Raw genomic sequence first — 26,802 nt, 5'->3', positions numbered from 1 at the left:
TTAGACATTAGATACCGAGCTATTAGACATCATTCTTTCCCTTCAACGACCAGCTGATTGACCAACGCAAAAGGCAAGCAGGCATCATGATCAACACCTACCTGTCAGAGAATCTACCAAGCCTGCCTTATCTAGTACCTACCGGATAGGTCAAAGGACGAATCAATCGTTACCAAGACGAGCAAGATCAAAAGCAACACAAGAAAGGAAAGAATACTAACACAAGCCCCTGGTCTATCTCTTTCTGCGTATAGCACGTATGAAGAAAACACGATGTATATGGGTTATATGGATTATACGGGTTACGTGGGTTACGTGGGTTACGTGGGTTATATGGGTTATATGGATTATATGGATTATGTGGATTATATGGATTATATGGATTATATAGATTGTATGGATTCGATGAATGACATTCTTCCTATTGCAGTTTAGTCAATCAATCTCAAGATTTCAATAGAATGAGCAGCATCGTTCATTAATCCAAAAATGAGAAGACAAGGTTTAACCAGAAAATTCCCTTTTTCTCTCCTTTCAGATTTGGAACTTGGGTACCACCCTTCATCCATTTTTCCCTTCCCCCCCTTCCCCCCTTCCCCCCTTCCATCATTTATTATATCACGATCCAAAAATATCTATATTTAGTATCTCATCGCGATATACTTTATCAGTCCTATCAGTTGTACTTCAAAAGGAATCTCGAGAAAAAAATTAAAGAGTAACCTCATCTCATACCTTGCCTTGGGATTTTCTTTGGAGAGGCTTGTCTATACCTATATCATTGATCCAACTGCTCCCCTCTTCAGGAAAGATATCTTTCAATCAACTCAAGCTTGTCCCGTTTTTGCTTCAAAAAGGTGTCTTTTCTTCACGCGCTGTATCACTATTTGCGTGCGGGTGTTTCGAGTTTTCTTCGCGCTTCTTCAATTGCCTGGAGCAAAAGCAAAAAAAAAAGTTACAATCAAATCAGATCAAACCGGATCAGATCATATCAAATCAAATCACATCAACTTGTTAACGCACGCATCTTTTTCCTCGTCACATACACACACACGTCTTGTCAAAGGGACAAACTCGGTCGCAACCTTATTGACGACCCCCTTCATCAGCTCGACATCTACTTTTTTATCACAGTTTTATATAGCGACATTTAACCACCACACCCAAACTACATCTAGACTCTCATCCCACGTCAGACATATTGCTCCGCCGCGATTCAAACAATCGATTACTGTACTTATCTGTATCGCTCAATTTCGCCGCTATTGTATTCCAAAATTCACATTAAATTTCGGTTCCTTTGTCCCTTCATTATTATTCATTGATGACCACGATCCTACGCGACTTTAACAATCAGCGAGTTTTAGTTCGCATAGTTCGTCTCAATTACACGTCTTAAGCTGGACCAATTCGCGCAATCGAATTTTATACCACAAGAACGGCGCGCCTCTGCCGCAATGGGGAGAAGAAAGATTGAGATCAAGGCTATCAAGGATGATAGGAACCGTTCAGTGTAGGTTCTCTTTGTGCGAATATATCCCGCGGCGCAAAATACTAACGCTATTCTCTCAGGACCTTTTTGAAGCGCAAAGGAGGCTTGTTCAAGAAGGCGCATGAGCTTTCCGTTCTCTGTAACGTCGATGTCGCGGTTATAATATTCGGCAGTAATAAGAAACTATACGAGTATTCTAGTGGTGATATTGGAGAGTTTATGACAAGATATCAATACGTACGTGTTCTACCGTGTCTGGCGCAAGAATTACAAACTGACATTAATTGTAGTATGGAGGAGCCAACGAACACAAAGGACCTGCCGATTATTCGGGCAAAGGAAAGGGGATGGATGATGACGACGATGACGATGATGGATCTCCCCCTTCCCATCACGGATCAGTTGAACCAATGATGCCTCCTCAATTTCAACACCAACCATATCAACACATCCGTCATCATACTCCATCTGCCTCGCCTCCAATTCCAAATGGTGTCTTTCCACATCTTCAGCAGCAACAACGACAACATACGCCACAACCTGGAATGGGATCCCGTCCATCATCTAGAAATGCTCCACGAAGACAAAGCTCCCTTGTACCGCAGCATCCTCATGGCCCTCCTACCAACGGACAATTTGTTTATGCGCCAAATCCATCACCTTACAACCCCCAAATGACACCTGGTCTGCCACCACACGCACATGGGCTTCCGCAGCACATACAAGGCCCCCACAAGGAATCCCCCATCCACATCAAAGTCCTGGGCCACAATACACACACTTTGCACCGCAGCAGCACCCGCAACACCTCTCTCAACACCCTCAACACCCTCAACAGCATATGCAACAGCATCCACAACATCCCCAGCAACATCCCCAACAGCATCCTCAACAGCATCCTCAACAACATCCCCAGCAGCATCCTCAACAGCTACATCCACAACAGCATCCACAGCAACTGCCTCAACATCCTCACCCACAGCAAGTACAACAGCTATACGTGGAGGAGCAAAAAAGATCTTCGGTACCGCCACCATTCCCACCACAGGAAAGGCCTGCATCCTCACGCGCAACTACTTCACCTCCACAGCCGCAGCAGCAGCAAATGCCACAACCTCCACCACAATCGCAGCCGCCTCAACCGTCGCCAGAACAGCAGCAAACGCAACCACAATCACAGATGCCAGAGCCGGTCAAGCGTTTATCTGTAAAATCTAGAAGTATTTTCACGCCAATTGATGAGAGCCGATCGATCCTGTCCCAGCACTGGGCAAGCTCAACTTCCAATACTGATACCGTAAAGGAAGAGCCCACTGACCGATCTCAATCCGTAGATGTTACAGTAAATCGTATAAAGCCACCTTCGCCACCTCAGAGATCACAAACGCATAACAAAAATCGGAACATATCCATGTCATCCTTACCAGATGGGTTCACGCCACCATCTCGTACGAACAGTGCTCAGTTGAGTGTTGGTGGTGGTAAGAGGCCTGTATTGAAAGTGCAAATTCCGGAAGAGGCGTCGGATAACGGTGGATCTGCCACTGCGGAAGATCTCTCATCCCCAAGATCTGCGAGTGCCGCCAATCCTCAGGCGCGTCGCAATGGCGGTGATCATGGCGGAATGGTACTACCACCACCTTCGCCTTCTGCCTCGGCTCTATTGTCAGCCGGCGCATCGGGGCCACCTAATCCTTTTGCACGACCGCATCCTGTTACACAACCTTCTCAAGGATCCAATGCAAGTGGAAACAACAACAACTCGAACAACAATATAATAGAAAACGTGACACCAGTCTCAGCTCTTCCATCGCGATTCATGAACAATGAATTCCTCCCTAGTCCTTCGTCATTCTTTGGAAATCCCAGCTGGGATTACGGTAGAGGTGGTGACTCAAACACATTACCTAGTCCTCTAAATTTTGCAACTCCTGTTGTGGGCACAGGTCCAAGTTTTCTAAGAGACGATAATGGTGAAAGGGGCGGTAAACGAAAGACCCCTGATCAAGATGAACATCTTGAAAGTGGAGATCAAAAAAGAGCGAAGCATGAAGGATAACTTGGGCCCCCTTCAAGGGAAGGGTTTGGAGCATGAATTGCTATGGATATGAACTTCACGAACACGGGCATTTGGTTGTGGGAAATCTATAAAAAAAGATAATGTCTTTCTTGTGGGCGGAACAAAACTCGTCTCAACTTCTTGAAAAGGGCCTATTGCATTGTACTTTGGGAAAGGCGTTTTTTTTTTTTCTTCTGTGATACACTTTTTATGTTTTGGGTTCTATTTTACCTTTTTAGTTGTTCACCCATGAGAAGGTTCTATCATTTTCTATTCATGCATTCTTATTGCAACCGCCATCCATTGTTTCATTCAAGAGGCTCTCAGAGATCGCTTGTGTTTATGATGCGAGGTTTGATTTCCGACTTTGATGTGAGATGGCACTGGATGGCGGGTTAGCATTCTACTCCTTTGTAAATACCCTTGGGATTTGTGGAGGGGGCATTCTTTGCGTGGTGGACTTTCTTTTTCTTTTTTGTTGGTCGATTTCAGGTAGGGGTTGTGCTTAGAGAACAAAGGATGGCTTGTGATGAAGTAGTTAAATTGGGGCTTACGTAGTTGGGTGAGAGGTGGGGATGTAAGAATTGGTAGTAGAAAAATAAGATAGCTGAGATTACGATATAGGTCGGGGAGATAAATGAGAAGACAATCGGACAAAAAAATTATAGTGATGAGATGTTCTACGTCTTCTTTTTATTCTACATCGATTGATATTCTTGTTGATTCTGATGCAATGTAGTATCTCCCTCGTTAGGCTACGATGGCAAGAAAATCTGATTTCATTAAGCCGAGCCTTTTAACCAAGTTATACATGCAGAAGTCCCCCCCCCTTACAAACAGATAATCGAGCACACAACTCTCACTTGTCAAATCCACGCCGTCATTTCCAATTCACGCACGCACTAAAACAAACGCACCGTCAACCCCGACCCCGCATCGACAATCAACGTCGCACCCGTGATATACGTCGCAGCCAGACTGCACAGAAAATGAATAGCATCGGCTACCTCATCGGGCTGCGCCACGCGCTTCAGCGGCACGACGGCTTGCACCATGTGCTCGAAGTGCGGGTTGAGAGCTGCTTCGTGCGTGTTCATGGGGCCGGCCACCCCGGTCGGACAGATGGCGTTGATGCGGATGTTGTAGGGGGCGTAGTCGACTGCTGTTTCGGGGGTCAGCTTTGTTGAATCGTGACACATATCGAGAATTATGTATCATACTCGCGTGGGTATGTAACGGTTCCCATACCTCCAGATTTCGTAATTCCAACCACAGCATGTTTCGCGGTGGTGTGGGCGGTCTTCCCTGGAAACGCCACGACGGAATTCGCAGAGCTGAGATTCACGGTGCAGCCGCGTTCGAGCGAGCGCGTGGTGTAGCGGCCTTGGTAGGAGAGAGGTTCTTGGAGGAGCATGGCGCGGTTGCAGAGGAGCGTGCCGCACGTGTTGGTGCTGAGGATGTGGTCGAATTCGGAGAGGGGAGGGCGTGCTGGTGCCGATCTGGTGGGAGGGGGGAGTGTTAGTTCGGGGAGGGGATAAAGCTGGGGTTTTATAAGGGAATGGAAATGGAACATACACCAGCGCTATGCACGTAATAATCTACACGGCCGAATTCCTTAACAGCTGTATCAACCATTGCTTGCACGCTTTACTCGTCTGTTACATCGATGTGTATAGAGAGGATGAGACAGTCGGGGTTGAATGCGTAGGATTTACATTCTTGCGCGGCGGTTTGGGCGGAGGAGAGAGAGAGGTCTGCGAGAAGGATGCCGGAGGCGCCGGATTCGGCGAAGGAGAAGCAGCTGTTTTTGCCGATGCCGCCGCCCGCCTGTGGGGGGGTTAGTGGGAGGGAGAGGGAGAGGGGGGTGGCGGTGAGGAACGTGTGAGGAGAAGAAGGGGTGGGCTGATGGGTTGGCAGGTACGTACTCCGGTGATGACGGCATAGCCGCTGGTGGTTTTGGATGACATGATCGTGGGGGGGATTCAAGTAGTGGTGAGGATATGGGTTATGGTGGAAAGGTGAGAGGAGAAAGGGCAGGATATATAGGAGAAGAATAGTTGAGAGGGATAAGGAAGAAAGTTGGCAAGGAGAATCTACACAAACAAGAGAATGTGCACGAGACTAGAGAATAGCGTATTCGTACCGCGAGGGAAAAGTTTTCGGCCCTCATAACTCTAACTCTGTGTGTAATGAATGATGCAGTAGTGTGGTTGTTAACTTTTAGCATCGAGTTGAGTTGGCATGGAGGGGAACAACTGTTTGGAGATAGACAGGGGTGAAACGAGGAATGATTTGAGTTGGAGATGGGTGAGCTTATGCGGTTGGTGGCATGGGATGGGTGAGATTGAGTGGATGTGGGAATGGAAATGGAAATGGAAATGGAGTCATTCCAACATGAAGGTTTAAAGGGGAGAAAGGGCGTTTGAGAGATCGAAAGAGCCAAATGTTCTCCTATTCGAATCTATCTAGCATGATGATATCATTATATTACACCCTATCTTTTTAAGTACTATACAGATAGATGCCTGGGCCTAAAAATTCAGATTTACATTCTAAGATTCTCTTCCATAGTTAATCTCGACCTTTATCTAATATCCATCCTAATCTCATCCTCATCTTTACACAAAAAAGACACGATAGCTAGCCATCACAGATCATAGGATTACACATGTATATATATCACTCCATACCTAAACAGCAAACAATAGAAGTAGCAGCGTGAGTGGCACGTACATTTAATATAATAGTGGGCTTCCGAGTACCAGACTAAAATACTACAGTGGAAGTTACAACAGTTGGTCTGCGGATCCAACACTTGTGTTTGTGACTCTGTTGGTGTGGGCTGATCTGACGATAGCGCATCTGGAAAATTGGAGTTCGCGATGAGGAATATGGATTGGAGAGTGGATGAGAGGAGGGAAGGTGGTATGGATGGTTTCATTTTGATTTTGGTTGAGTAGGAGATGACAAGTGTTATTGAGGCGTCTGAAGTGGTGGATTTTGAGATAATATTTATGCAGGAACACTCTTCCGGATAATGTTACATCGGCTAGTAGAGGAATTCCAGTTTGATGGGCGTAATCAATAAGTTCGAATGTTGTACGGTTGGAAGGTTTACTTGACCTGCCCACTCAAGTCCTAATCATTCAATCAGTCTATTCAATACATCGTGACTGATACTATATCCGCCATCGTCTCTACAACACCCCTCTATGGCTTTGATGGCACTATCGTAGCTAGTGACTCGTAGTCCACTATTATCGAGTACTATAAGTCGTCTCAGAAATCAAAACTTTCCAAATTGGTTGTATCTAATGCGTTGGGAAACTTAGCAACCATTCTCCCTTGTTCTGTGGAACTTTGTTAGCGTACATATCAATCTGTTTGCACTTACATTCTGAGATACAAAATCTACAGTATTTTTGACATTAAGAGGATTTATATGGTACATGACATTGTCTTCGAGGTCGGTAGTGTCTTCTGTGTTGCTGTTTCTAGCTTCGATGACTTGATTGCGGATAGAGATATTTAGTGAGCACTATAGTTTTTCGGTCCAGGTTAATTGGTTGTTCTTTGCAGCAGCGTTGCTGTATACGTGCTTTTACGGAACTTGAACTGCATGCCTATGCGCGCTGAAATTGTTTCTTCTCATCCTCCTCTCCTCTCTAAAAGCCTAGGCGAAACGACTGAATTCTCAAACTTCTCAACCTTTCAAAGGCTATTGTTCTGCTTCTCTTTTATCTGGGAGAGAAGAGGAGGGGAAACTCAAGCGCTGGTACGCTTTCCATATAGGTCACTTGGCAAATATGTCAATGATGGCAACGATACAAGAATTGATAGAGCTCATGTGTGATATCTGAGTCCTTTCTTTGCACACAGACTCCCGATGAATGTTCGGGGCGGGGTGAGGCACTGTCCTTGAGCCTATCGTATAATTACCTCTCATCATATTCTGTGTATCCCAAGTCTAACATCCTTTCATTGGAGAGAGATCAGAAGTACACCCCCTTGGCTCATCCCAAAACCGATACATTCTCCTTTTCAAATCCTCAGCTTCTGCGAATTTGTCTGTCTCTTTGAGACAATCGCTTGTTCCAATCATAGATGTCGCAGATATCAACGATGATAGGTACCCACATACTAAAATCCATCGTAATTTTAATTTACAATAGTGAGTAACATCCATATAATCTGATATTGTGGCAGATGCTTGACTCTCAATAGTGTGATTCGCCATTGGAAGCTGGAGTTAGACTACCACCCTTCACTATCTTCGAGTGACAGCCACTTTCTTCAACGAGGGTCTTCTATCAATGCTTGGCTACTGTATAGCTTAGTATCTTTTTCATGTAGATTCGTACAAAGGGCGTGATTCTCTGACACTTTGTTCGACCGAGTGGCGGGACTTTGGTGATCACTGGTTCTGTTTTGATGTGTCAGTCCTACGAGTAGCATGGACTACAGGAACTGATGGCAAACAACATTTCAGAGGTTTAGCATCGCTCAAAATATCTGTAATAGGAGTTTATAGGCATACTATTCTTATTGGTTTTGAAGTTCGTACATTTTCACAGAAAATCTTTGCTGTATCGCAATCTCTTGTGGCGCACAGGAAATTTCAAATGTTGTAGAGAAGACAGACAGTTTCATCCACCAGGGAATTGTCTTCGGTTTTGACTGACAGGACATAGGACAATCCACAGCCATCAACCCATCTCTTGCAATAGATGCAACAATTTCCGAAAACGAAGTGACCAAGAAACTTCCCAATCTTCTGCCTACTTTGAGAAAATCTATAGTTCGAGGTATGGTTACCGGCACTGATAGCGCTTACTATGAATCACTAGATTCTATAAAAAGAAAGAGAGCAGCAGCTGTGATGGTTGATGCAATTAATTAAGCCTGCATCGACGTTATTGCTGTCGGAGATTTGACATTACTCTTTCTTTTTCTTCCTGTAAGTCATAGTAGAACCCAATTAAACATATAGAGAACAATTTTTTGGGTGGGCGCAAATGACTCGTAGATTGGCTACGAGTGAGAATATAGTGGTCAATAGGATCGTCCATCAAAAGCAATGAATGTCTAACAAAAGCAAGCTAGCCATTCCAAGATCGAATCACTCAGTGCATTGTCCATGCCACGGTGTAGAGCAACAATTTTCAAAAGCTTGACAATCAACACCTGCAACAAGTGGAAACATTTAACTTTAAATGTGCCTAGGTATTGATGCCAGATTGGAATATCGCTAGCCTCAAATGTAATGTCCACGGTGTGGCTCAAGTGTAGCATTCTGACCTTTGATCAATGCATCGCTTGGGTTTGAAACAACGTGAATAAATCTATACTCGGTTTATCTTGAAGTATGAATTCATCTCCACTCACACCAACATTTGAAAGTCCTTTTTGAAGCCTGAAGAACTTCGTCGGAGATAGAACGGAACCCAAAAACAATGCACCAGTACGAATGAAGATTCCCTTGGACTCTCTTCATTACCTCGCAACCCAATTTTCGGATCATGTGACCATGAGAGGTTGGTTTGAGGAGAAACCTTATAAGGAAGTCAATTATTCCTTACTTTAGCGTAGTACGGTGTGAATTAGTGCCAAGTCGGATCTCCCCAAATAAACTTCTTTAGCTGCTCTAGTCATGTTTATCACATTTGACTAGTCGGGACGAGCCGACTCACAGGGCTTTAGATTCAGGTACAGACGAAATGCCGACGCACCAAGTCCTGATATGAGTTTAAAGCGAAGGCAGAAGTTGTAAAGTCGAATGCTCAGGGAAAAGCATATTGACCGAAAACCAATAGTCACGATGAAACAAAATTCATGTAACGTTAGTTGGTGCGAGAAAGTTCTCGAGTCTATTTTAGATAGTGGCTTGTAGCTGAATAGCCAACGAGCTCGATTGTCCCGGGAAGGTGCAGGAGTTGCACATCAATCTGTGCTACAGTTCACAAGAATTCGACACTTGGGAAAGTTTCCGGAAATTATGGACTCAGCATTTGTATCTCTCGGGTACTTAATCTTTCGTCCTCACCCCCATCTCAATTCTTCACTTCATCAACATTCATTCAATCAACATTCACTTCATTGACATCCTCTTCATTTTCAATCAACATCAAAAACCATCACAATGCAGATTCCAGCAGTTCTTCTCACCCTCGCTCTCCTCCCAGGAGCCTTGTCTTGGTCTCCATTCGATTTCTTGTACAACCCTACATCCGCACAATACGTTTACTCACCCATTGAGCAAATCCGTTATACACTCGCTTTCGAGACCTTTATCCTCGATTCGAAGAACTGGACTGCCTTAGAATTTGTATACACGAATGACGCTATTGCGAATTTCACCGGCTTGGGGGCCGAACTTTGTATGTTGTTTTCTTGTTTTCACGCAAAGCTTTCAAACCCACTCGAAAGCAAAATTTGGGGCTTGTTTCTTCTCATTGGAATACTGTTCATGGTGGACAAGATAAAATTATGGAAAGAGATGGCTGTGATTTTCGAGGGACATTGAAGCATGCGACCAAGGGGAGAAATGACACAAGAGCTAACAATCATTCAAAGGGATCGGAAGAGACGACATTATCGCCAACGAAAAGAGTGGTTTATCCCACGTTACAGATGGTGTTCATCAATTGACTAGCAGTGCTGTCTTGATCAACCAGGCAAACAGTAGCGAGGCTCATGTCACAACCTAGTATGTATAGCCATTCTTTCTGATGTACATTAAGACTGACAAAATCCAACAGCATCACATTCAACCATTTCGATACCAACACGGAAGGAACACAAACACATGTTTTCTCCGCATGGTTCAAATTTGAAGATGATTTTGTTGACACCAAATCCTTCGATGGAACTCCAAGTTCATGGAGAGTTCAGAACAGACAGATGGTATTGGTTGGTGGAGGAGTTGGAGATGATCTTGCCGTTGAGAGACCTTAGATGACGCATGGGAAGGGTGTTAGAGAAGGCAGCGATATTTGCTTACAGGGCAACGAAGCTGGAGTTGTGATATAGAATAGGGGGGGGGTGAAGAGATGCAACTATATTCATGGTGGGAAACGATATCAGCTGATTCGTAATTTTAATACAATAATTTTACCGCATTGGAGTGCACCGTGCTTTCTCTTACGTTGTTTGGATCTAAGAGCGAACCGTCAAGACAAGCTTCCGAGGTCAATCAGAACTGAGAATCAGTCACTTTCACCTGATCTCGTCATGGCTCGATAGAAGCGAGTCGAGTGCTTTCCCATATGTATTCCCAGCAACTACGACACAACATCACAAAATCCTAGCATATTCTCGTCGGATATAATATAGGTCGAATGATGAATAGCCGAGAATGCCGACTCCAAGGAATGACGGTGAGGCTTATGAAACAGCGATATTAGACGAGACGTTATGGGAAACTTCTCGGCGAGTAGAATAAATTTCATCCTCCCAAAGCTCTTCAGATCCTTGTTCGTACTCTTCAGTTAAGTGAAAAAATAGAGAAAGGCTTGTATTTCATGTGGCCAAGCTTCGAGAGCCTTAGATTAAATTCAAATTATTTGAAATTCTATCTTGATGACAAATATTCTCTATGTTCTACTGCATCATTATTTCGTATCCAAAGGCTCTTCTAATATTTCCTTCAATCCTGGTATATTACTTCCTTCCTTTCAAACTCCGATGTACTCCTTATTCAGTCCTCACTCGGTCCGCTTGACAATAAATTCGATTCAAAGTCACTAGCATTTAGCAAACGCTTGTGGCATATGTCACCGCACTGTTTTCTCAGATGTTAGCAAGAATTCTACAAGCTTCATTTCGCATTCCAATTCCTCCACATTGACCAAAAGATAACTTACAGCTCATCATTCAACGCCGCACTATCACATTAACATTGCATCTGCTACAATCCCAAACTGCCTTGGTATAAGTTTCTTTGGCGTAAGACCCGTAGTCGATATTTCATCCCTCTTAACTTTCTTTCCCTCTTCATGAACTACAGGTGTCACCTTCTTCGGCGTGAGTCCTATGGCCTGTACAGGTATTGGTGGGGCCTCTTCCCTTTTCACCCCCTTATCCCTATTATGATCAAACTTTGGGCCCTTATTATGCGTCGCGTAATGTATCCGTGTATATGGAGATCGCTCTCCTCCCTTCAAAAGATCTAGACGTACGCCGCCTAGGGCCCCGATAAGTGATACCAAGGAAAGAAGGCAGACGAGGCCAAGTAATATCTTGGATCTGGAGGGTAACTTCTTGATTCTCGTCAGAAGACTTTGGAAAGAGGTACTGGTCTTGATTTGCGAAGATTGAACGGAATTCAGGAAGGAGTTCTTCCAGTGCGAAGTCTTGTAGTAAACAGGCTTGTGTGGGTCTTCTGAATCGGAGATGACAATTTGAGGGGGAACTTGAGGTTGATTGTGCGTAGGGAGCGTATTGCCAAGCTGGCGGGAAAAAGTGCGTGCGTGAACCATCGGAAAGGTAGGGAGGAAGGAGAGTTAGATCAGGCAAGTTGTGGTTGTACCTATGGAGTTGAGGGAAGGCAGATGAGATTGGATTTGGAAAAGATTGGCGGACACAATTGAGATGGGCGGATATACGAATAAAGTTCAGATTAAGGTTGCCCGGATTAAAAGTAAACAATGGGGTATATAACTGGTACAATTCCAGATAAATCGTTACAAAGAAAGTATAGGAAAATAGGAGGAAGGGAAGGAGAGAAGAAAATGAAGACAGGATGAACAGCACACGACCCCAACCAAACAAGCTTCAATTGAAATCAAGCAAAGAAAGGGATGGAAAGGTCTTTTTCATCCGATCTTCAGTCCTAAACATTTGAAAGTCCAGAACCAATCGAACCAATTCATAATGATCCACTAAGATCCAATTTCATTGAAATTCATCATCGTATGGAGATCCAAGCTTAAGCTTCTTCCAAATATATATCCCTTTCAACGATTAGCTCCACAGCCTCCACTTCATCTAACCACTCCGAGCCACTCTGTCATTCGTTATCAAGGCGAGCACGGCTATCAGCTTTTTTTTGAGCCAGGAACATAAAATGATATCCACTTTGATCGATTGCCAAGATTCCTTAAAGGGAGATGGTATGGATTGGGTGTAATTTGAAGCCAGCGTTTCATCAGTTTCTTTACCGCTAAAACGGTTGAAGTACCGGTACCGAGTGATAGATTCGTTTGTGAACGTCTCAGTTTACTTATTAAATAAACCCTGACGACGTGTAATAGATATGTACGAGAATAGAGCTGGCGATTTTGTGAGATTCCATTGTGGTTTGCGTCGAGTATTACTGTTGATGGGTGTCCACGGTTCAAATTGAGTTGAAAAAAGTTTGGGGGTGCAGCAATACATGAAATAGAAGAGTTCGGTAGTCAAATAGTGTCCATGGCCTAATTTAAAGGTAATCTCCACAGGCTTACGACCCCCGTGGCAAACTCAAATTCGAACAAACGCACATGAAATTTTGTGAACCTCAACTTGGATTATTCAGATACTAAAAATAATTGATCCAAATCTTCATCAATGCATAGAGGTACTTATTCAGACCCTAATGCCGTCATGTGATTATCCAAATCTAAAAGACCGGAATAGCAAAGCTTCTGAGAAAGAAAGTACTGGAGGTAGTGGCTATACTACAAACTCAACTTGTTATAACGGGGATATAAGTCCATGTAGTCAGCGGAAGCTTCGTGACCTCTTACCATATGTTGACTTCCAGCGATGTCGAAGCAACGGGATGCGGCAGACTGGAGGGCATCGTTATTTGTCATTATTTACAAGAGCGAAGAAGATTGCACCAACCCTTGTTCGAATGCACTCGTGTATGTTGGCTCTAGTGAGCATGTAACATCAACAGTTGGTAGTCGCATTTATCGCACTTATATGGCACCCGGTTTTCAGAAAATAGTCGTTTCCCTTGGTTTTTTCGCACCAGATTCCAGGCGGATATGAATTTCAAATCATAAGAATTGTTGGACTTGCGTGGCTCATAAGCCCTACTCTATTCTAGAATCTCAGTATACATCTTACTTATATATATTTTAGGACCAAATGATCAAACAGTTCTTCCCCTTGTGTGAAGTGGCTGCGGTGTGGCAATTGAAGTAGGCCTACATATCGACCTTGACAATCCATCGGGAAATAAATCTCACAGAGTTGCAGGATCACAAGAAGCGTTCGAACGCATCTCCGGTATAATCGAGGCATTTTGAAGCCTAGACTGAAACCCTTTGTTTGCTAATCTCACAAGGAATAATGGAACGTTGCTCAATACACTAGACTAGATTGGACGAATAACAACAATTTCACACTGATATTGATAGACCAACAAGCACATAGACGGAAAAGATAATTCTAAATTCTTCTACCCTCTATATCCATCAAAAGGTCCAAACCCACTAGCTTTAAACCGAATTCGCTACTCGCATATGATCCGATTGCGTTTCGACATAAGCGGGCCAGTCATCTTTTCCCTGGACAGCTGCCCTCGTATACTGTAGGCTGTCCAGTGTCTCGCCATATAATAAACCACACAATACAGGCGCCTAAGCAGAAAACGAGTCCAACCTGCCCAATCGTATCATAATGAACCTATTCATGATGCGTTATACCGGGCCATGCTTACATCTCCCATCCAGAATCGAAACAGAATAAATTGAACATTCACATCACTTTCAGACCGACTTTGTAACGGTAATATACACAGTGGTCGTCGGTCCACAACCTATGCCGCAGGATATATATGAAGATGAAAAACGAGAGGAAGAAAGCGAAGAAGATCTGGTGGATGTCGTGGACGTAGTCGTAGAGCCAATCAGTGCAGGTGCCAGCGACGAGGATGAAGATTTAGTAGTTAACGTAGAAGACGAAGGGGTAGAAGACTTCGTTATTGCTAATGCGAGAGAAGTGCTCGTCGAGGTGGTCATCAATAACAGAGCGGTGGAAGTTCTAGCTGTTGATGTAGAGGATGAAGAAGAGGATAAAAGGGCAGCGGCTCTCGTTGTTATTATTGTGGGGGAAGAGCTCACCGAAGTGGTTTTTGATGAAGAGGAAGTTGGAAGGGTAGAAACTCTACCTGTTGACGTAGAGGATGAAGTGGTAGAAGGTCTAGTTGTTGAAGTGGCGAGAGGCGATGTCGTTGAAGTAATTACCAATGCGGGAAGGGAGGCAGATGAGGTTGTGGAACCTAAATATTTCGAGTTAGTGTTGGCTCTAATGTAAGGTTGAAAGGGGAAAATCTGTATTGTAAATAAATATCTGCCGTTTTGGTTGAGAGCGCAAAGTCAAATTGAATACTTACTTCTTGAAGAAGATGTGAATGAAGAAGATGTGAATGAAGAAGATGTGGACGAAAAAGATGTGGACGAAGAAGACGAGATTCTCGCCGAAGGAGTTGGATAGACCTTTTTTCATATTAGCATCTTGATTCAAGGTATTGATATCAATATATTATTGCGAAAGATTCAGACAACTACTAACCGTATAAGATGATGTTCCATAAGAAAATGCTGGACTCGGGCAACCTCCTGTCATTGAAGGAACTCCATCGGTACCCGAAGTAATGGGTACAACATTCGATCCGCAACTCGCAGCTTGTGCAATGTGGACATTTGCGTTGTCCTGATCAAACACCACATAAGCACCTCTCATGAAGGTATCTCCTAAAATCACATCCGTCTTTTCGGCAGCATTGGCAATTGGTCCATAGCATGTAGCACCATTGAACCATATAAATTGAGCTAATTGGATCCGGATAATCTGCCCCGCGAATCCGAAATCCATCGTCCCTGCGATATTTCTGAAGCTACAAGGAATAGTGTAGAGGCCACCTCCTTTACTGACCCATCCTGGAAAATAAGGGAGCATGGCGTTGATAAGTGAAGGTGGCAAATAACTCAATGTACTTCCGGAGTCAACAATGACGGGTTTCGCATAACCGGGAGATGTCAAATTCGTCGGTAGCTGACCTGGAAATGTAATACCAAAGTACGTCATATTGATCCAGTATCTAATTTCAATACTGTTCAGTAAGACCATCCTCTACGCAGGACGAAAGTCAAAAAAGCAATTACCTTGGATACCCATCAGGACTTTGATAAAATGGTATAATGGGATTTTTAATGAGTGAACCGTAGTACTTCTTTGTATCGAGACCGCCAAAGATAATGGAGCCTATAAAATGAGTCAACCAGTGCAGTCATGGATACCTGAAAGTCATACCTGAAGCTGTATCAACATTGCCCAAGTCAATAGCAAATGCGCGAGTTTTTGTCAGACCTTGCAAGGCGAGTTGATCAATAATATTGTAATAACCAGTTCCAAGGCCAAGCCCCCAGGATACACCCATTATACCCGCAAACATTCGATTACTACCTGATGCAACACCGAACTGAAGTTTTTTAAGGGTCGGACCTGACCCCATCCTAAACTTTGTCAATAAGCACCTAGAAAACTGGAATATTCACCAACATAAAATTGTCCGTCGCATAAGCTCCAGTGACTGCACCTATACCATATGCTATATTTAAGGCTTGACTCAACGGTACGAAAGATGTAGATTTCGTAGGATCATACTGAGGATAACCGGCGCAAAATGATGCCCACCCCGAGGTAGCGCACTGCGGATTCACCCAAACATCACTGCTCCCTGTATCGATACTGAGGGTTATAGACTGTGGAGGATACCCAATCTGTACTACTTATGATTAGACAACACAATCGAGGCTACTCTTGGAATGATTTACCGGTGATCATATAAATATCTCCAATGTAAGGGTTCGCCAAATTTGACTTGGATTGTCGTTTTCGAACGTTTGGAACTCCCGCAACTTTCGTCACTCCTAGCTGAAAAACTCCATCATAAACCATCCGGTTTGGTAAGACTTTGGCAGTTGCATTGTTTTCGAAATCATCTTCAACATCAAGGAAGGCCGCTACCGCCACTGCCAAAAGAAGCAACCGTGTAGACATGGAGAACATTGTTAAATCTACGACTCAAAGAGAGTCATATCACCAAAAGTGGCGATGTCCTCGGCTATATGTATGTTCTTTTAAAGTGTTCCACGATCTTGACATTCCCCGCATTTGAAAGCCTCATACCTGAGTTCAACACCGGGAGCTGAAAGCCAACTCGAGACATTGATCTCTGGAATTAAGATATCGCAGTAATCGAGAAAGCCCTTCGCGCCATGTGTGTATTAATTGTACATACAACATAGACGCGGAAGAATGCAGAAGACAAAACTTCCCTTTTCCAGTAGTGAGGAATGATAACTTTCAAATGTGGCGTAGAAGCAGGAAGGATTTAAGAAGCATCTGAACGCCCTAGAAGCATCTTCGTCCACTGGATGGCTCACTCCAAGTCAGAACCGTATATGTCTTTCCCGTCAGCAATTTTTCAAATGGAGAGCTGCAACTCTTTTAACATAGAAGATGAAACAAATACTTTAACGAAATTCACGCATAATTTCGATATTGTTTGAATGACGAGGTGGAATGATAACCACCAACCCATGCTCATAGCAACCATCTCACGGAAGAGTATCAACCTCGACGCTGAGCATAACAATCATAACTACAGATATTAAGACCGAAGAATTCTTTAAAGGGATTACCAACTTGCTGGGACGTATGAATGCTCAACACTGGTTAAGATGTGATCTGAGCAAGTAAGGTGTGGAGTGGAGGAACTACAAATCTCCACTCACAAAAGACTACAATAAAGAGATTCCTGCTCATGGCGCACTGAGATAAAGATCGGAATGCAAAGAGAAAATCTTGACATGTTACGTAGCCGCCCATCCGTGGAATGAAATCTGGATCAATCTGTGGTAACAATCGCGATATCACGTGTCAAATAATCTCATTTTCCTAAAATAGGCTTAGATCAAAAAGCAAACTCTGCCTTTCGCTTAGTAATTAGCGCAGATCACCACTGCGGCTACAAATATTCAAATTTTGCGCAACAATTTTCTTTTCTTCTTCATCAAAAAGTATCAGAGCCAGCCACGACCTCCACCTTGACTTCAAAACAGTGGTGTGTTGCCAGCATTCTTAACTGAGTGTGAGGCTCTGTAGAGGAAGCAAATCCTTAATAGGAAGTTCGTTTTCCGTGTGTCTTCTTAATTGAGGGCGAGGGGATCCGAATGTCGAAAGAGAGGAAACAAACCAACATGACATTCACCGTTTTTAAATGGAATGCAATTTGACGCATGTCAAAAGGTCCGAATTAGATCCCTTGTTGAACCGCGACTTAACTGTGTCAACATATCTCGGAGGAAATAATTACGTGCATTGGTGCATTCCACAATGTAGATACATTCCATGATACGTGATCCAGCCATTGTCGTTCAGTAGTAGTACATAATTTCCTCGTCATTCTTGATGGTTTCGATACCTAGGTGTGTTTGTGCATGTATGAAAGTACCTGGGTACTCGTGGTAACATATTTGCACTTATACTTGTTTCTACCTGCCCTCGCGTTTTTGTTGCTATACCAAAGACCATTGGTTGCAAAAGAAATTGTACTACAGGCGAAATTCTCAGATATGAGTCCAATGAATTGAATCGGATAGGCCAATGTCCACTGGTGTCTGCGAGTATACTTTACGAACAGAGTAGTACTGGTCTTCAATCTTTGACTCGGATTCATGAAGAACAGGTAAGGACTACATAGGGAAGATAGACCTTTGCTGTTGCACTTATTGTTAGTCATGACCAGCAGTAATTGTATCGGAAAGCCGCACATATGTGTGTGCCTGCAGAGCCACGGATCCATCACCTTTCTTTTCCCAGTTTCAGCTTGAATGATTATCTTTAGAGACGCCGCGCCGGCTTCCTCTTCAAGCACGAAGCGCGCACTTATTTCACCTCATAGACTACTGACTCATAGATGATCCAGTGTAGGAAAACATATCTCTTGCGATTGCTGAAATACTTGAATGTCAATGCAAATTGGCGGGCATTCCTCCCTGAGGAATTGATATCCACTGTGTAGCTCCATGTAATCAACCCAGATCATGATGGAACCTCAAGACCCCATACCATTTTGCGCCATACTACCTCCCTTCCTCTGCCGAAAACGCCCCAATTCCTAATTCCAGATAGTTGTCCTTTTATATAGTGAATCATTTGTCGGCAGCTGCGACATCACCGCTGACCATCTTTCGTAACTCAAACTCCTTTGTAAATTCGCGGCTGAAAACCTCAAGTTCGGATACCAAGTTACGGCAACAGGCGACAAGAGCCTCCTTGGGAGTTATCTCACCATCAGTTTGGATTCGGAGTTCGAATTTAGAAAAGAGGGGATGAGGAACTATGCGCCTCCAATTAGTAAAGAATTTCCAAAAAGCCTGGCTAGCCATTGGTATAATGGAACTGTGCTAACAGTGTGGTAGGCGTACTCTTATAACCAGAAAATATAACATGCGGATCTTTCAACAAATGAGCACGCAGCATGTTGGCGAGGGTGTGGTCTTCTTTATTGAAGGTAAAAATCGAGGAGTTGGGGGTGCCTGGATAATAGTTCATTAGCATAATCTGCTGTAGAAGAGCCCATTTGCGCAATTAATCTACGACTTACGCGTATCGGCTTCCTCAGTACACTTCTTCTCGCCATCTCCAAGAATGAATAACTCGAATCTATTGTGTATGATTAGCTTCTATCCTTCATCGTCGCGCGGGGCGCATATAGCTATAAAAGCTATGGAGATAAGATATACCTCTCAGGCGCGTTAGACATGTTTCCTAAGGCGGCCATGATTGCTTTAGTAATTGTTCTTTTTGATCATTTCTTCTTTGTGCCTATTTTGACATTGTGGATTTTGCTAGAGATTGGAAAGAACTTACAATGTATTTCAAGGTATAATGTGCTCGTCTGAAGATTAAAGCTGGTATTGCAATTGGAGTAAGATATGATACGTTGTGCAAGAAAGAATGGAAGGAGCTATGGCAGGACCAGTAAGAAGCAGCGTTGTTGTAAGTTTGGCAGTGACAGTGAAGATATAAACTTGTGAAGCTGGTGACAAAGATAATGCCAAGACTAAGGATGAGCTAATGCAAATTGGGTATAGTGGGACATTGTGGAAGCGGCCGAGGCTCACACCAGCCTCTTTCAGCCTCCTCTTCATTTGTGAAGTCAACAATCTAGCCCATCGACCGACCGCATCATTTTTCTTTTCTTTTGCAAAATAAAGTATTTATGAGTGTTTTTTATCACTTCATATTTGTTTCAAAATCACACAATACGTTTCAAAAGATACCTTCAGCATAGTTCTTATTTTGTTATCGCGCTGTACATGAAATCCAAATAGATATCCCCTGTTCTCCATCTTCAAGTCCCTCCAGCTTCTCCGTATCATCCTCAGACATCGAAAATTGCATTGATTCCAATCACTTCGCATCTACCAGCTACAGGAAATCTGGATCATATCGAATAATGTCACATTCTAACCACAAACAAACGCTCCGTAAGGACTATCCATGGACAACTTATCCGCTTATATCATCTGCTCCTATGCGCTTAATATCAAAGCCTGCTTTGGCTTTAGCTGTTTCTAGAGCTGGTGGTCTAGGTTTCCTTGCTGCTGGTCACGAGTGAGCTAAACCCTTTTTCTTTATATTTGCTTCTCAGCGCAAATCACTGCTTTTTCCAGAGAAGATCTCAGAATAAGTATAAACGAGAAGGGCTCACTAAGAGGAGAGCTATCTGGATCATGTACCGTGTCTATCATACTCCACTTTTATGCCATTGATAGACAGTTGATACTCTTGACCACCGAGCGTTGGGACAGTATACTATCCAGCGATTGTTCATTACAATATGTTCTTATTCATTACAACTTGGCCTCTTCTCTATCTCAGTCTGAGTTACGCTATGCACAATTTCATGTATGCCTAAACTAATACCAGAAACCATCCAGTCTCACCACCCTTTCGGACGAAATCAGAGAGATCCAAGATTCTCTCTCAGATTACCCTATTCCCGGAAGCTATCGAGATACTCTTCCTATAGGGATAGGGTTTATAGTCTGGGGTTGTGATCTCGAGCATGTCCTGTCAATTCTCGCTCCCCTTCCATTCCCCCCTGCAGCGGTATGGTTGTTCGCGCCGCATACTAGCTCGGATTTGCAGGAGTGGACAGATTCAATCCGGAAGCTCACAGGCAATCTTACCAAGATTTGGATCCAAGTCGGCACCGTGTCTTCTGCCCTGGTAGCCGCTCACTCTTGTGATCCTGATGTACTCGTTATTCAAGGTTCTGATGCTGGTGGCCACGGTCTCGCTCATTCTTCCTCGATCGTTTCCCTACTTCCTGAATGCGCATCTGCATTACGTTCAAACGCATATTCACACATACCTCTCATTGCTGCTGGTGGAATAGTCGAGTCACGTGGAGCAGCAGCTTCGTTTATGTTGGGTGCTAGTGGAATATGCATGGGTACACGATTTTTGGCTTCTTCTGAAGCAGTGATACCGACGGGCTACCGAAATGCAGTATTGGCAGCGGAAGATGGCGGTGTATCAACCACGAGAACAACCCTTTATGATAGATTAAGAGGAACAGCAGGCTGGCCTGAAGAATATAATGGAAGAGGAGTAGTCAACAAAAGCTACTGGGATGAAGCGAACGGTATGAGTATGGAGCAGAATAAAGAACTTTATGAAGACGAGGCGAGAAGAGGGGATGAAGGCTATGGAAATAAGGGACGATTGTGTACATACGCTGGCAGTGGCGTTGGATTGGTTCGAGAGACCATGGATGCTCGTGATATTGTTATCGAAGTGAGGGAGGGGATGAGAAAGTTGATTAGAGAGGGATCAAGTCGTTTGTGAAGCACGATGGATATCATGAGCTTTAAATGCCCTATGATCTTCTAAATCAAAGCTTCGGATGGGAATTGGAGATTGGCCATGTGGTTCCATCTCATGCAGTTTTACGAATTTCTTTTCAGTATATAGTCTCGCGAAGGGTGGCTGCTTTGTATTTATCAGTTCTCATGATGCAAACATTTGATGTTTTTTTGGATATACTAATACTGTCTTGCATAACCAAAAACGTCTACCTGCAATAAAAAAATTACTTTCTAATTCCATAAATTGAGAGAACAGTGCGACTGAAGATTTTGGGGCGAGCAGCATAGAAAAGGATGTGAAGAGAAAGATCAAGGAAATTGGAAGTATGTGAGAAAGCAGAATGAGACAGTAGCAAGATGAAACTTGATATCATCATTCTTAACTGTTCATACTCCAAGTTAACAGCCCCAAATCCTCTCTTGTCCGAATCTCTAGTCGTTGAACTCTTATATATTGTACATTTTTATTTCTTTATCTTCTTTGGATGCTTCCGCTTTTTGACTAGTGGTGCAGCGACTTCCTCTTCCTCTTCCTCTTTCTCTTCCTCATGTTCATGTTCATGTTTATTTCCCAACGCCTCTCTATCAATCTGCTCTCCCCTAACAGCATCCAACTCAGCAGAAGCTCTCGCCAACTCGGCGCTGAACCTAATTCTGTGCGCCTCCAACTCTGCATCACTCAAACCTCTAGCAGCACGCGCTCTCGATGCGTTCGCCCCTCCAAATATGCCAGGGCCTTGCGGGGCCACTAAAATCGCCGCGGCCCCCGCAGCCGCAGCTGCACCAGCTAACCCAATACCCACCGGTCCCACCAGTAACGGCGCAATACGTTTTGGGCCACTGGTCCCTCCCCCACGAGGAACATTCGCTGCAGGAGGCACTCCTTGCGCGGGTATAATAATAGCACCAATACCCTGCTGAGCAATACCGACGGCCACTCCTGCCAAATCACCAATCTGACCACCGAAATTATTCGCAGGCGCCATGCCCGGAATGTCAGGAGCGTCTTCGGCATCGGCTTGATGCTCTATTTATTCCCAAAGTTAGCTTCAACTTCAATGTTTCCTCCTCCAGTTTTAAGGTAGAAGAAAGAAGAACACAAACATACCATGTCTCAACGAACATCTGCCCCCTGCCCCCCACAATAGCAATTCGTACACGCCTCTTTGAAATGGCCATCGGCCACCACACAATCGGTAAACGGTCCAATTCCCTTCCTGCAGTTAGTGCAATGTTGTGCTTGGAGAGTACCGACTTGGGTTGCTAGCCATGCTTCTTCGTTTAAAATGCGACGGGGTGCGACGAGCAGGTTGCGATTGAGACGCATAGTTGTGTTGCGGAGGACGGGGAGTAGGGAAAGGGTGTTCATGGAGGCGGTGATTCTGCTTGCTGGAGCGCCGTTGATTACTGTATCGGAAGGTAAGTTTTGGCGTTTTAAGGGAGGAGTGGGGAGGGAAGGTGGAATCAAATGAGTAGTCGGAGTGAAAATAATGTGGGAGATAAAACGTAGGCTTAGATTCTAGCATTAGAACCGAGCGATATGCAGCAAAAAGAACGATTATACTTACGGGTTCCCGCTGGGAGGCCCGGTGGAAGTATAGGAGGAGGTGGTGGTGGTGCACCAGCCATGATTATTTATGTATGTTCAAGATAAAAAGCTCAAGCTAGTTTGGAAATACGTATGAGTTTGACAGCAATGGGTAATAGCAGAAAGGCATTGATACCTCTTGAATGCGCGAGACATATAATCTGAACATAGCACAATCGCTCGTTTGTTTGGCATTTAAGACGCTACCTTTGATGATTTGTCGCTACTCTTTGTGAGAAGGGGTTCAAGAACTAGGGCATTGTGAGTTCATCTCTTTGTGCAAAGGCCGCAAATGGATAGTATGCCCTAGGAGCAGTCTGAGAATCTGCTAATCGGAACGAATGTTAATTGATTGCATGTCATTTAGCATGTAAGAAAGACGTAAGCCAAAAGACAGTAGTCATGCTAACGTAGATTAGCAAGTGAAGAGAAGCAGCAGGCAAGGTTGAAAGACTCCTGAGAATTAGTGAAGCCCTGCTTCACGTGAACGAGATTTAAAAGTTTGCTCCCACAACCACATTCAAGAATCGAACTCGAAGATTTCTACGGATAATGGTAACTTCTTATGCGAACCAAATGAGCTCACTTGTGAGGTTTTATGGTGAATAGCACACCCACAAGCGAGGGGCACAATCCATTGTCAAATGTAACGGAAGCCTTGAAGCCAATCTGAATATTATAACAATCTGATCCTGACATTTATAACTGTAAAACAAAGACAAAAGAGAACGAAAAGAAAAACTAAGAGATATCAATTTCCAGTGCAATGTTACGCTATGCACCCAATCCAGCCAGACCATCCGAAAAAACTTAAAAGATCTAGTACCATAAAAAAACGACAAAAGAATGCCCCATCCATATGTATGTATGTATTCAGTTTATACATGCGTACAAGCACAGCCCTTTGTCTTCCCACTACTTGTGAGATCAAGCCGTGTATGTGATTTAGAACAATGGCAATTCTCCTCCTGCCCTGTCTTTTCTATCGCAATATCCAACGTTTGGAACTTTATCACCACCGTTCGTCCAGCTGATGATGGTCAAGCCCGTAGTATATACCATGACTACCAAGCCAAAGATACAAAGCATGATATCTGCCCCTTTGCGGAAACGTGTTTTGGCTACACCTCGATAATGTAGCATTGGCTAATAAAAGGTTAGCCTCTCAATTCTGGGGATCAAAGTATGTAACGAAGTGGATTTTGTCATTGAAATTAGAGAACATACCGGATATATGAATACTAGTGGAATACAAGCAAAACTTCCCACAATCGAAACGAATTTATCTAAATCGTTAGAGCCAACGTATGCAATGGATGCGCACAGGGCAACGACGAAGAAGCGGAAAACATTCTTTTGCCATTTGATATAAGGGTTGTATTTTCCACTTTTGGTAAAGAGCTCATTCTCCGTGATTCTGATGGCTGGGAAGATTTGTAGAGGGGTTGACAAAAGAATGGCGCACGAATAGAGGAACTGAACACCATTGACCATCTTGTCGTTCTGTGGGAGATTGAGAAGAACAACTGTCTCTACATGGGAACCAAATGCAGCGTAAGAAAGAGCACCCATAGAGATGAATACTACGCTGATGATGATCATGACCATACCAAGAACAGGAGGAAACTTCTTAGGATTCTTCATGGATTCTTGAATAGGGATGATCAAGCCAATTCCTTCGAATGTAAAGATGGCGGTGCCAATGAACAACGTCCAGTCTTGCTGGTTGAAATTGACGATGTCAGAAATACCACCTTGTTTCACGATTGTGAAGATGTCGTAGTAGTAGAGATATACTAAGCCAACAAGAATAAAGGCATCTGCTATGAGCGCGGTAAATCCGAGCTTACTGATGTCGCGCAAAAGAGAGAATGGCAAGAAAATAGCCATTTGTAGCAAGATCAACCATGAAACCTCCCAGTGAACTCTACAATTGGTCACAGCTGCTATGAAAGCTTGCAAATTCTCTGACGTGAATACGATATATGCGGCCACAAACCCCATCTGACTGATGACAATCGATGCAAGAATGACTGTTCGCATCCATCTCCCGTAGAGAACACCTCCCATATCTCCGAAAGACGCCTCAACCTTTAGTCGCGTGTTGACGAGTAACACGAAGCAGTAATAACTCAAAGCTGCGACAAGAAGAAGGATGATGTTACTGAAAAGCATTCCACCGTTGAGATACGCCTTAGGTAGGAATAACACGCCGGTACCCACAAAAGATTTAAGCAACAGCAACGAGGCTTGAAAAGGTGTAGTTGTTCCTTGTGGTGCGCGCTCCTTGCGCTTTCTTTTCCGGCGACCAGGTGTAAGCAGAGCACTATTCTCCATAGGCTCTCTATCCTCATCACTGCCTTCACCATAATCATCAGAGATAGCATCCGATCCAAAGTATTCGTCAGGTCCGAGTACCTCATCGTCTTCTTCCAATTCTTCACCAGCAAAATGGCCGTAGATGGTGAGAAACTCGAGGAAGTTGTTGGTAAATATTTTTGGCTGTCTTTGCGCGAGTCCTCCGCCTTCTTCGACATCTATGCCGTCAGGAGTTGGGCTGCCTGCTGCTCGACGTAGATAATTTCGTCTGAATCCACCTGGCAATTTGATTGTGCCTATGTCAAGAACTTCGTTCTCTGCTTCTGGTCGCGAGATGTGAAAGCTCTTACTCCTCTGAGATCGGCTCGCTCTGTGAGCATCTTCGGTCCATCTGTATATGGGTCTGGTAACGTCACCACCTTGTAATCGCAGACTCGAAAATTCATCATCATCTAGCCCAGGTGCTATAGTTTCAACTGCCTGTTTTGATGTACTAGCTGGAGAGCCGACACGGAATGATGGTGACTGTCCGCTTGGGCCAAATATCCCATCAGCGGCACCGTCACCTCCTAGCTGCGAAGGCCCTTGTTGTACCAAATGTCTTTTTATAATTTCTGGGTCCTCGTAGGCTGTCGGACCGGCCCATCCTTGCCCTCCTTGTACCGATCGCGGAAGAGAGCCATAATTGCTATGCGCTCCTGTACCTTGTATTTGTTTACCGGCAGCGGCTGGTGATAATGAACGGATGGGAGGTGTTCCAAAGGTAGGAGGAGTCTGCCCGATAGAATTCGACAGCGCAGCAGCCAACGCGCTGATACCTGGACCGGGCGCATAAGATGCTGGGCCACCTGCGCCAGCCAGAGGGAGAGGAGTAATACTCTCAGATGAATCTGCGGCGGCGACCTGATTCGGAGTAGGTATCTGTCGAACTTGTGGAGTGCCGTGATGGGAAGGTACTGGTGAAGCTAATCGGGCTGTTGATTTATCTCTTGAAGACGGACTTCCCGACCGCCCTCTAAATGAGCCTGGTGATGGTGACGAACTCATCGGAACTGGCAGAGGTCGTGAAGAGGAAGGAGTCGACATGACGATATGAGATGAGGTCGGTGAAGAAGGTAGTAGATGTATTTTGATCAAAGAGCAGCAATTCGCTGGGTCTTATCTCATGATAATGGCCGTATTGTAATAATCCTGGTAAGACAACCTATGAAGGATGGGGAAGATGGAAATCTTCTTCGGCGAATTTCGTTAGCCTCGATATACAGTAGATGACAACAGAGCCGGTGAATATTTCATATGCCGTCGTAGGATTACTTACCAAGGATGAAAATCAAAACAAATTTCTGATAGAATACGATGTTATTATGTTGTCACCTGCCTATCTCATTCTCATCTTCAGCTCACACCAAGCTATCCGGCTATCTTGCAAGATACATAAAATGGCCCTTGTCTTGTCTGAGAATCTCAA

General features: G+C 44.1%; 9 protein-coding genes across 9 annotated transcripts; 4 read left to right on the top strand and 5 right to left on the bottom strand.

The window, feature by feature from the left end:
- Nucleotides 1-1,457: 1,457 nt before the first annotated feature.
- On the top strand, nt 1,458-3,551 carry Bfra_008716 (putative srf-type transcription factor protein; the record flags this gene model as incomplete). Its single annotated transcript, XM_037339073.1, has 4 exons — nt 1,458-1,513; nt 1,573-1,729; nt 1,783-2,250; nt 2,331-3,551. The coding sequence occupies 4 exons, from the start codon at nt 1,458-1,460 to the stop codon at nt 3,549-3,551; spliced, it is 1,902 nt and encodes a 633-aa protein (XP_037190639.1).
- A 902-nt stretch (nt 3,552-4,453) lies between these two features.
- Bfra_008715 (putative short-chain dehydrogenase reductase family protein) lies at nt 4,454-5,518 on the bottom strand (the record flags this gene model as incomplete). Its single annotated transcript, XM_037339072.1, has 4 exons — nt 4,454-4,713; nt 4,800-5,050; nt 5,203-5,378; nt 5,477-5,518. The coding sequence occupies 4 exons, from the start codon at nt 5,516-5,518 to the stop codon at nt 4,454-4,456; spliced, it is 729 nt and encodes a 242-aa protein (XP_037190638.1).
- Nucleotides 5,519-9,690: 4,172 nt separating this feature from the next.
- Bfra_008714 (uncharacterized protein) lies at nt 9,691-10,505 on the top strand (the record flags this gene model as incomplete). The annotated part of the gene is made up of 3 exons (XM_037339071.1): nt 9,691-9,928; nt 10,125-10,257; nt 10,310-10,505. 3 exons carry the CDS (start codon nt 9,691-9,693, stop codon nt 10,503-10,505), a joined length of 567 nt encoding a protein of 188 aa, XP_037190637.1.
- Nucleotides 10,506-11,437: 932 nt separating this feature from the next.
- On the bottom strand, nt 11,438-12,028 carry Bfra_008713 (uncharacterized protein; the record flags this gene model as incomplete). The annotated part of the gene is made up of 1 exon (XM_037339070.1): nt 11,438-12,028. One exon carries the CDS (start codon nt 12,026-12,028, stop codon nt 11,438-11,440), a length of 591 nt encoding a protein of 196 aa, XP_037190636.1.
- Nucleotides 12,029-14,300: 2,272 nt separating this feature from the next.
- On the top strand, nt 14,301-14,975 carry Bfra_008712 (uncharacterized protein; the record flags this gene model as incomplete). Its single annotated transcript, XM_037339069.1, has 2 exons — nt 14,301-14,791; nt 14,858-14,975. 2 exons carry the CDS (start codon nt 14,301-14,303, stop codon nt 14,973-14,975), a joined length of 609 nt encoding a protein of 202 aa, XP_037190635.1.
- A 48-nt stretch (nt 14,976-15,023) lies between these two features.
- Bfra_008711 (putative secreted aspartic proteinase protein) lies at nt 15,024-16,553 on the bottom strand (the record flags this gene model as incomplete). The annotated part of the gene is made up of 5 exons (XM_037339068.1): nt 15,024-15,582; nt 15,647-15,746; nt 15,795-15,997; nt 16,044-16,269; nt 16,319-16,553. The coding sequence occupies 5 exons, from the start codon at nt 16,551-16,553 to the stop codon at nt 15,024-15,026; spliced, it is 1,323 nt and encodes a 440-aa protein (XP_037190634.1).
- Nucleotides 16,554-18,700: 2,147 nt separating this feature from the next.
- On the bottom strand, nt 18,701-19,332 carry Bfra_008710 (putative dna-directed rna polymerase ii subunit protein; the record flags this gene model as incomplete). The annotated part of the gene is made up of 4 exons (XM_037339067.1): nt 18,701-18,888; nt 18,977-19,087; nt 19,156-19,214; nt 19,295-19,332. 4 exons carry the CDS (start codon nt 19,330-19,332, stop codon nt 18,701-18,703), a joined length of 396 nt encoding a protein of 131 aa, XP_037190633.1.
- A 678-nt stretch (nt 19,333-20,010) lies between these two features.
- Nucleotides 20,011-21,407, top strand: Bfra_008709 (putative 2-nitropropane dioxygenase protein; the record flags this gene model as incomplete). Its single annotated transcript, XM_037339066.1, has 2 exons — nt 20,011-20,168; nt 20,495-21,407. 2 exons carry the CDS (start codon nt 20,011-20,013, stop codon nt 21,405-21,407), a joined length of 1,071 nt encoding a protein of 356 aa, XP_037190632.1.
- Nucleotides 21,408-21,891: 484 nt separating this feature from the next.
- Nucleotides 21,892-26,420, bottom strand: Bfra_008708 (putative vacuolar amino acid transporter 3 protein; the record flags this gene model as incomplete). The annotated part of the gene is made up of 5 exons (XM_037339065.1): nt 21,892-22,454; nt 22,536-22,559; nt 22,586-22,938; nt 23,968-24,161; nt 24,243-26,420. 5 exons carry the CDS (start codon nt 26,418-26,420, stop codon nt 21,892-21,894), a joined length of 3,312 nt encoding a protein of 1,103 aa, XP_037190631.1.
- Nucleotides 26,421-26,802: the final 382 nt, after the last annotated feature.

This window comes from Botrytis fragariae (genome assembly GCF_013461495.1).
Source record: "Botrytis fragariae strain BVB16 chromosome Unknown tig00000101, whole genome shotgun sequence".
NCBI lineage: Eukaryota > Fungi > Ascomycota > Leotiomycetes > Helotiales > Sclerotiniaceae > Botrytis > Botrytis fragariae.
Note: the sequence above shows the minus strand (reverse complement) of the source record. Positions and strands in the feature narration are given on the sequence as shown.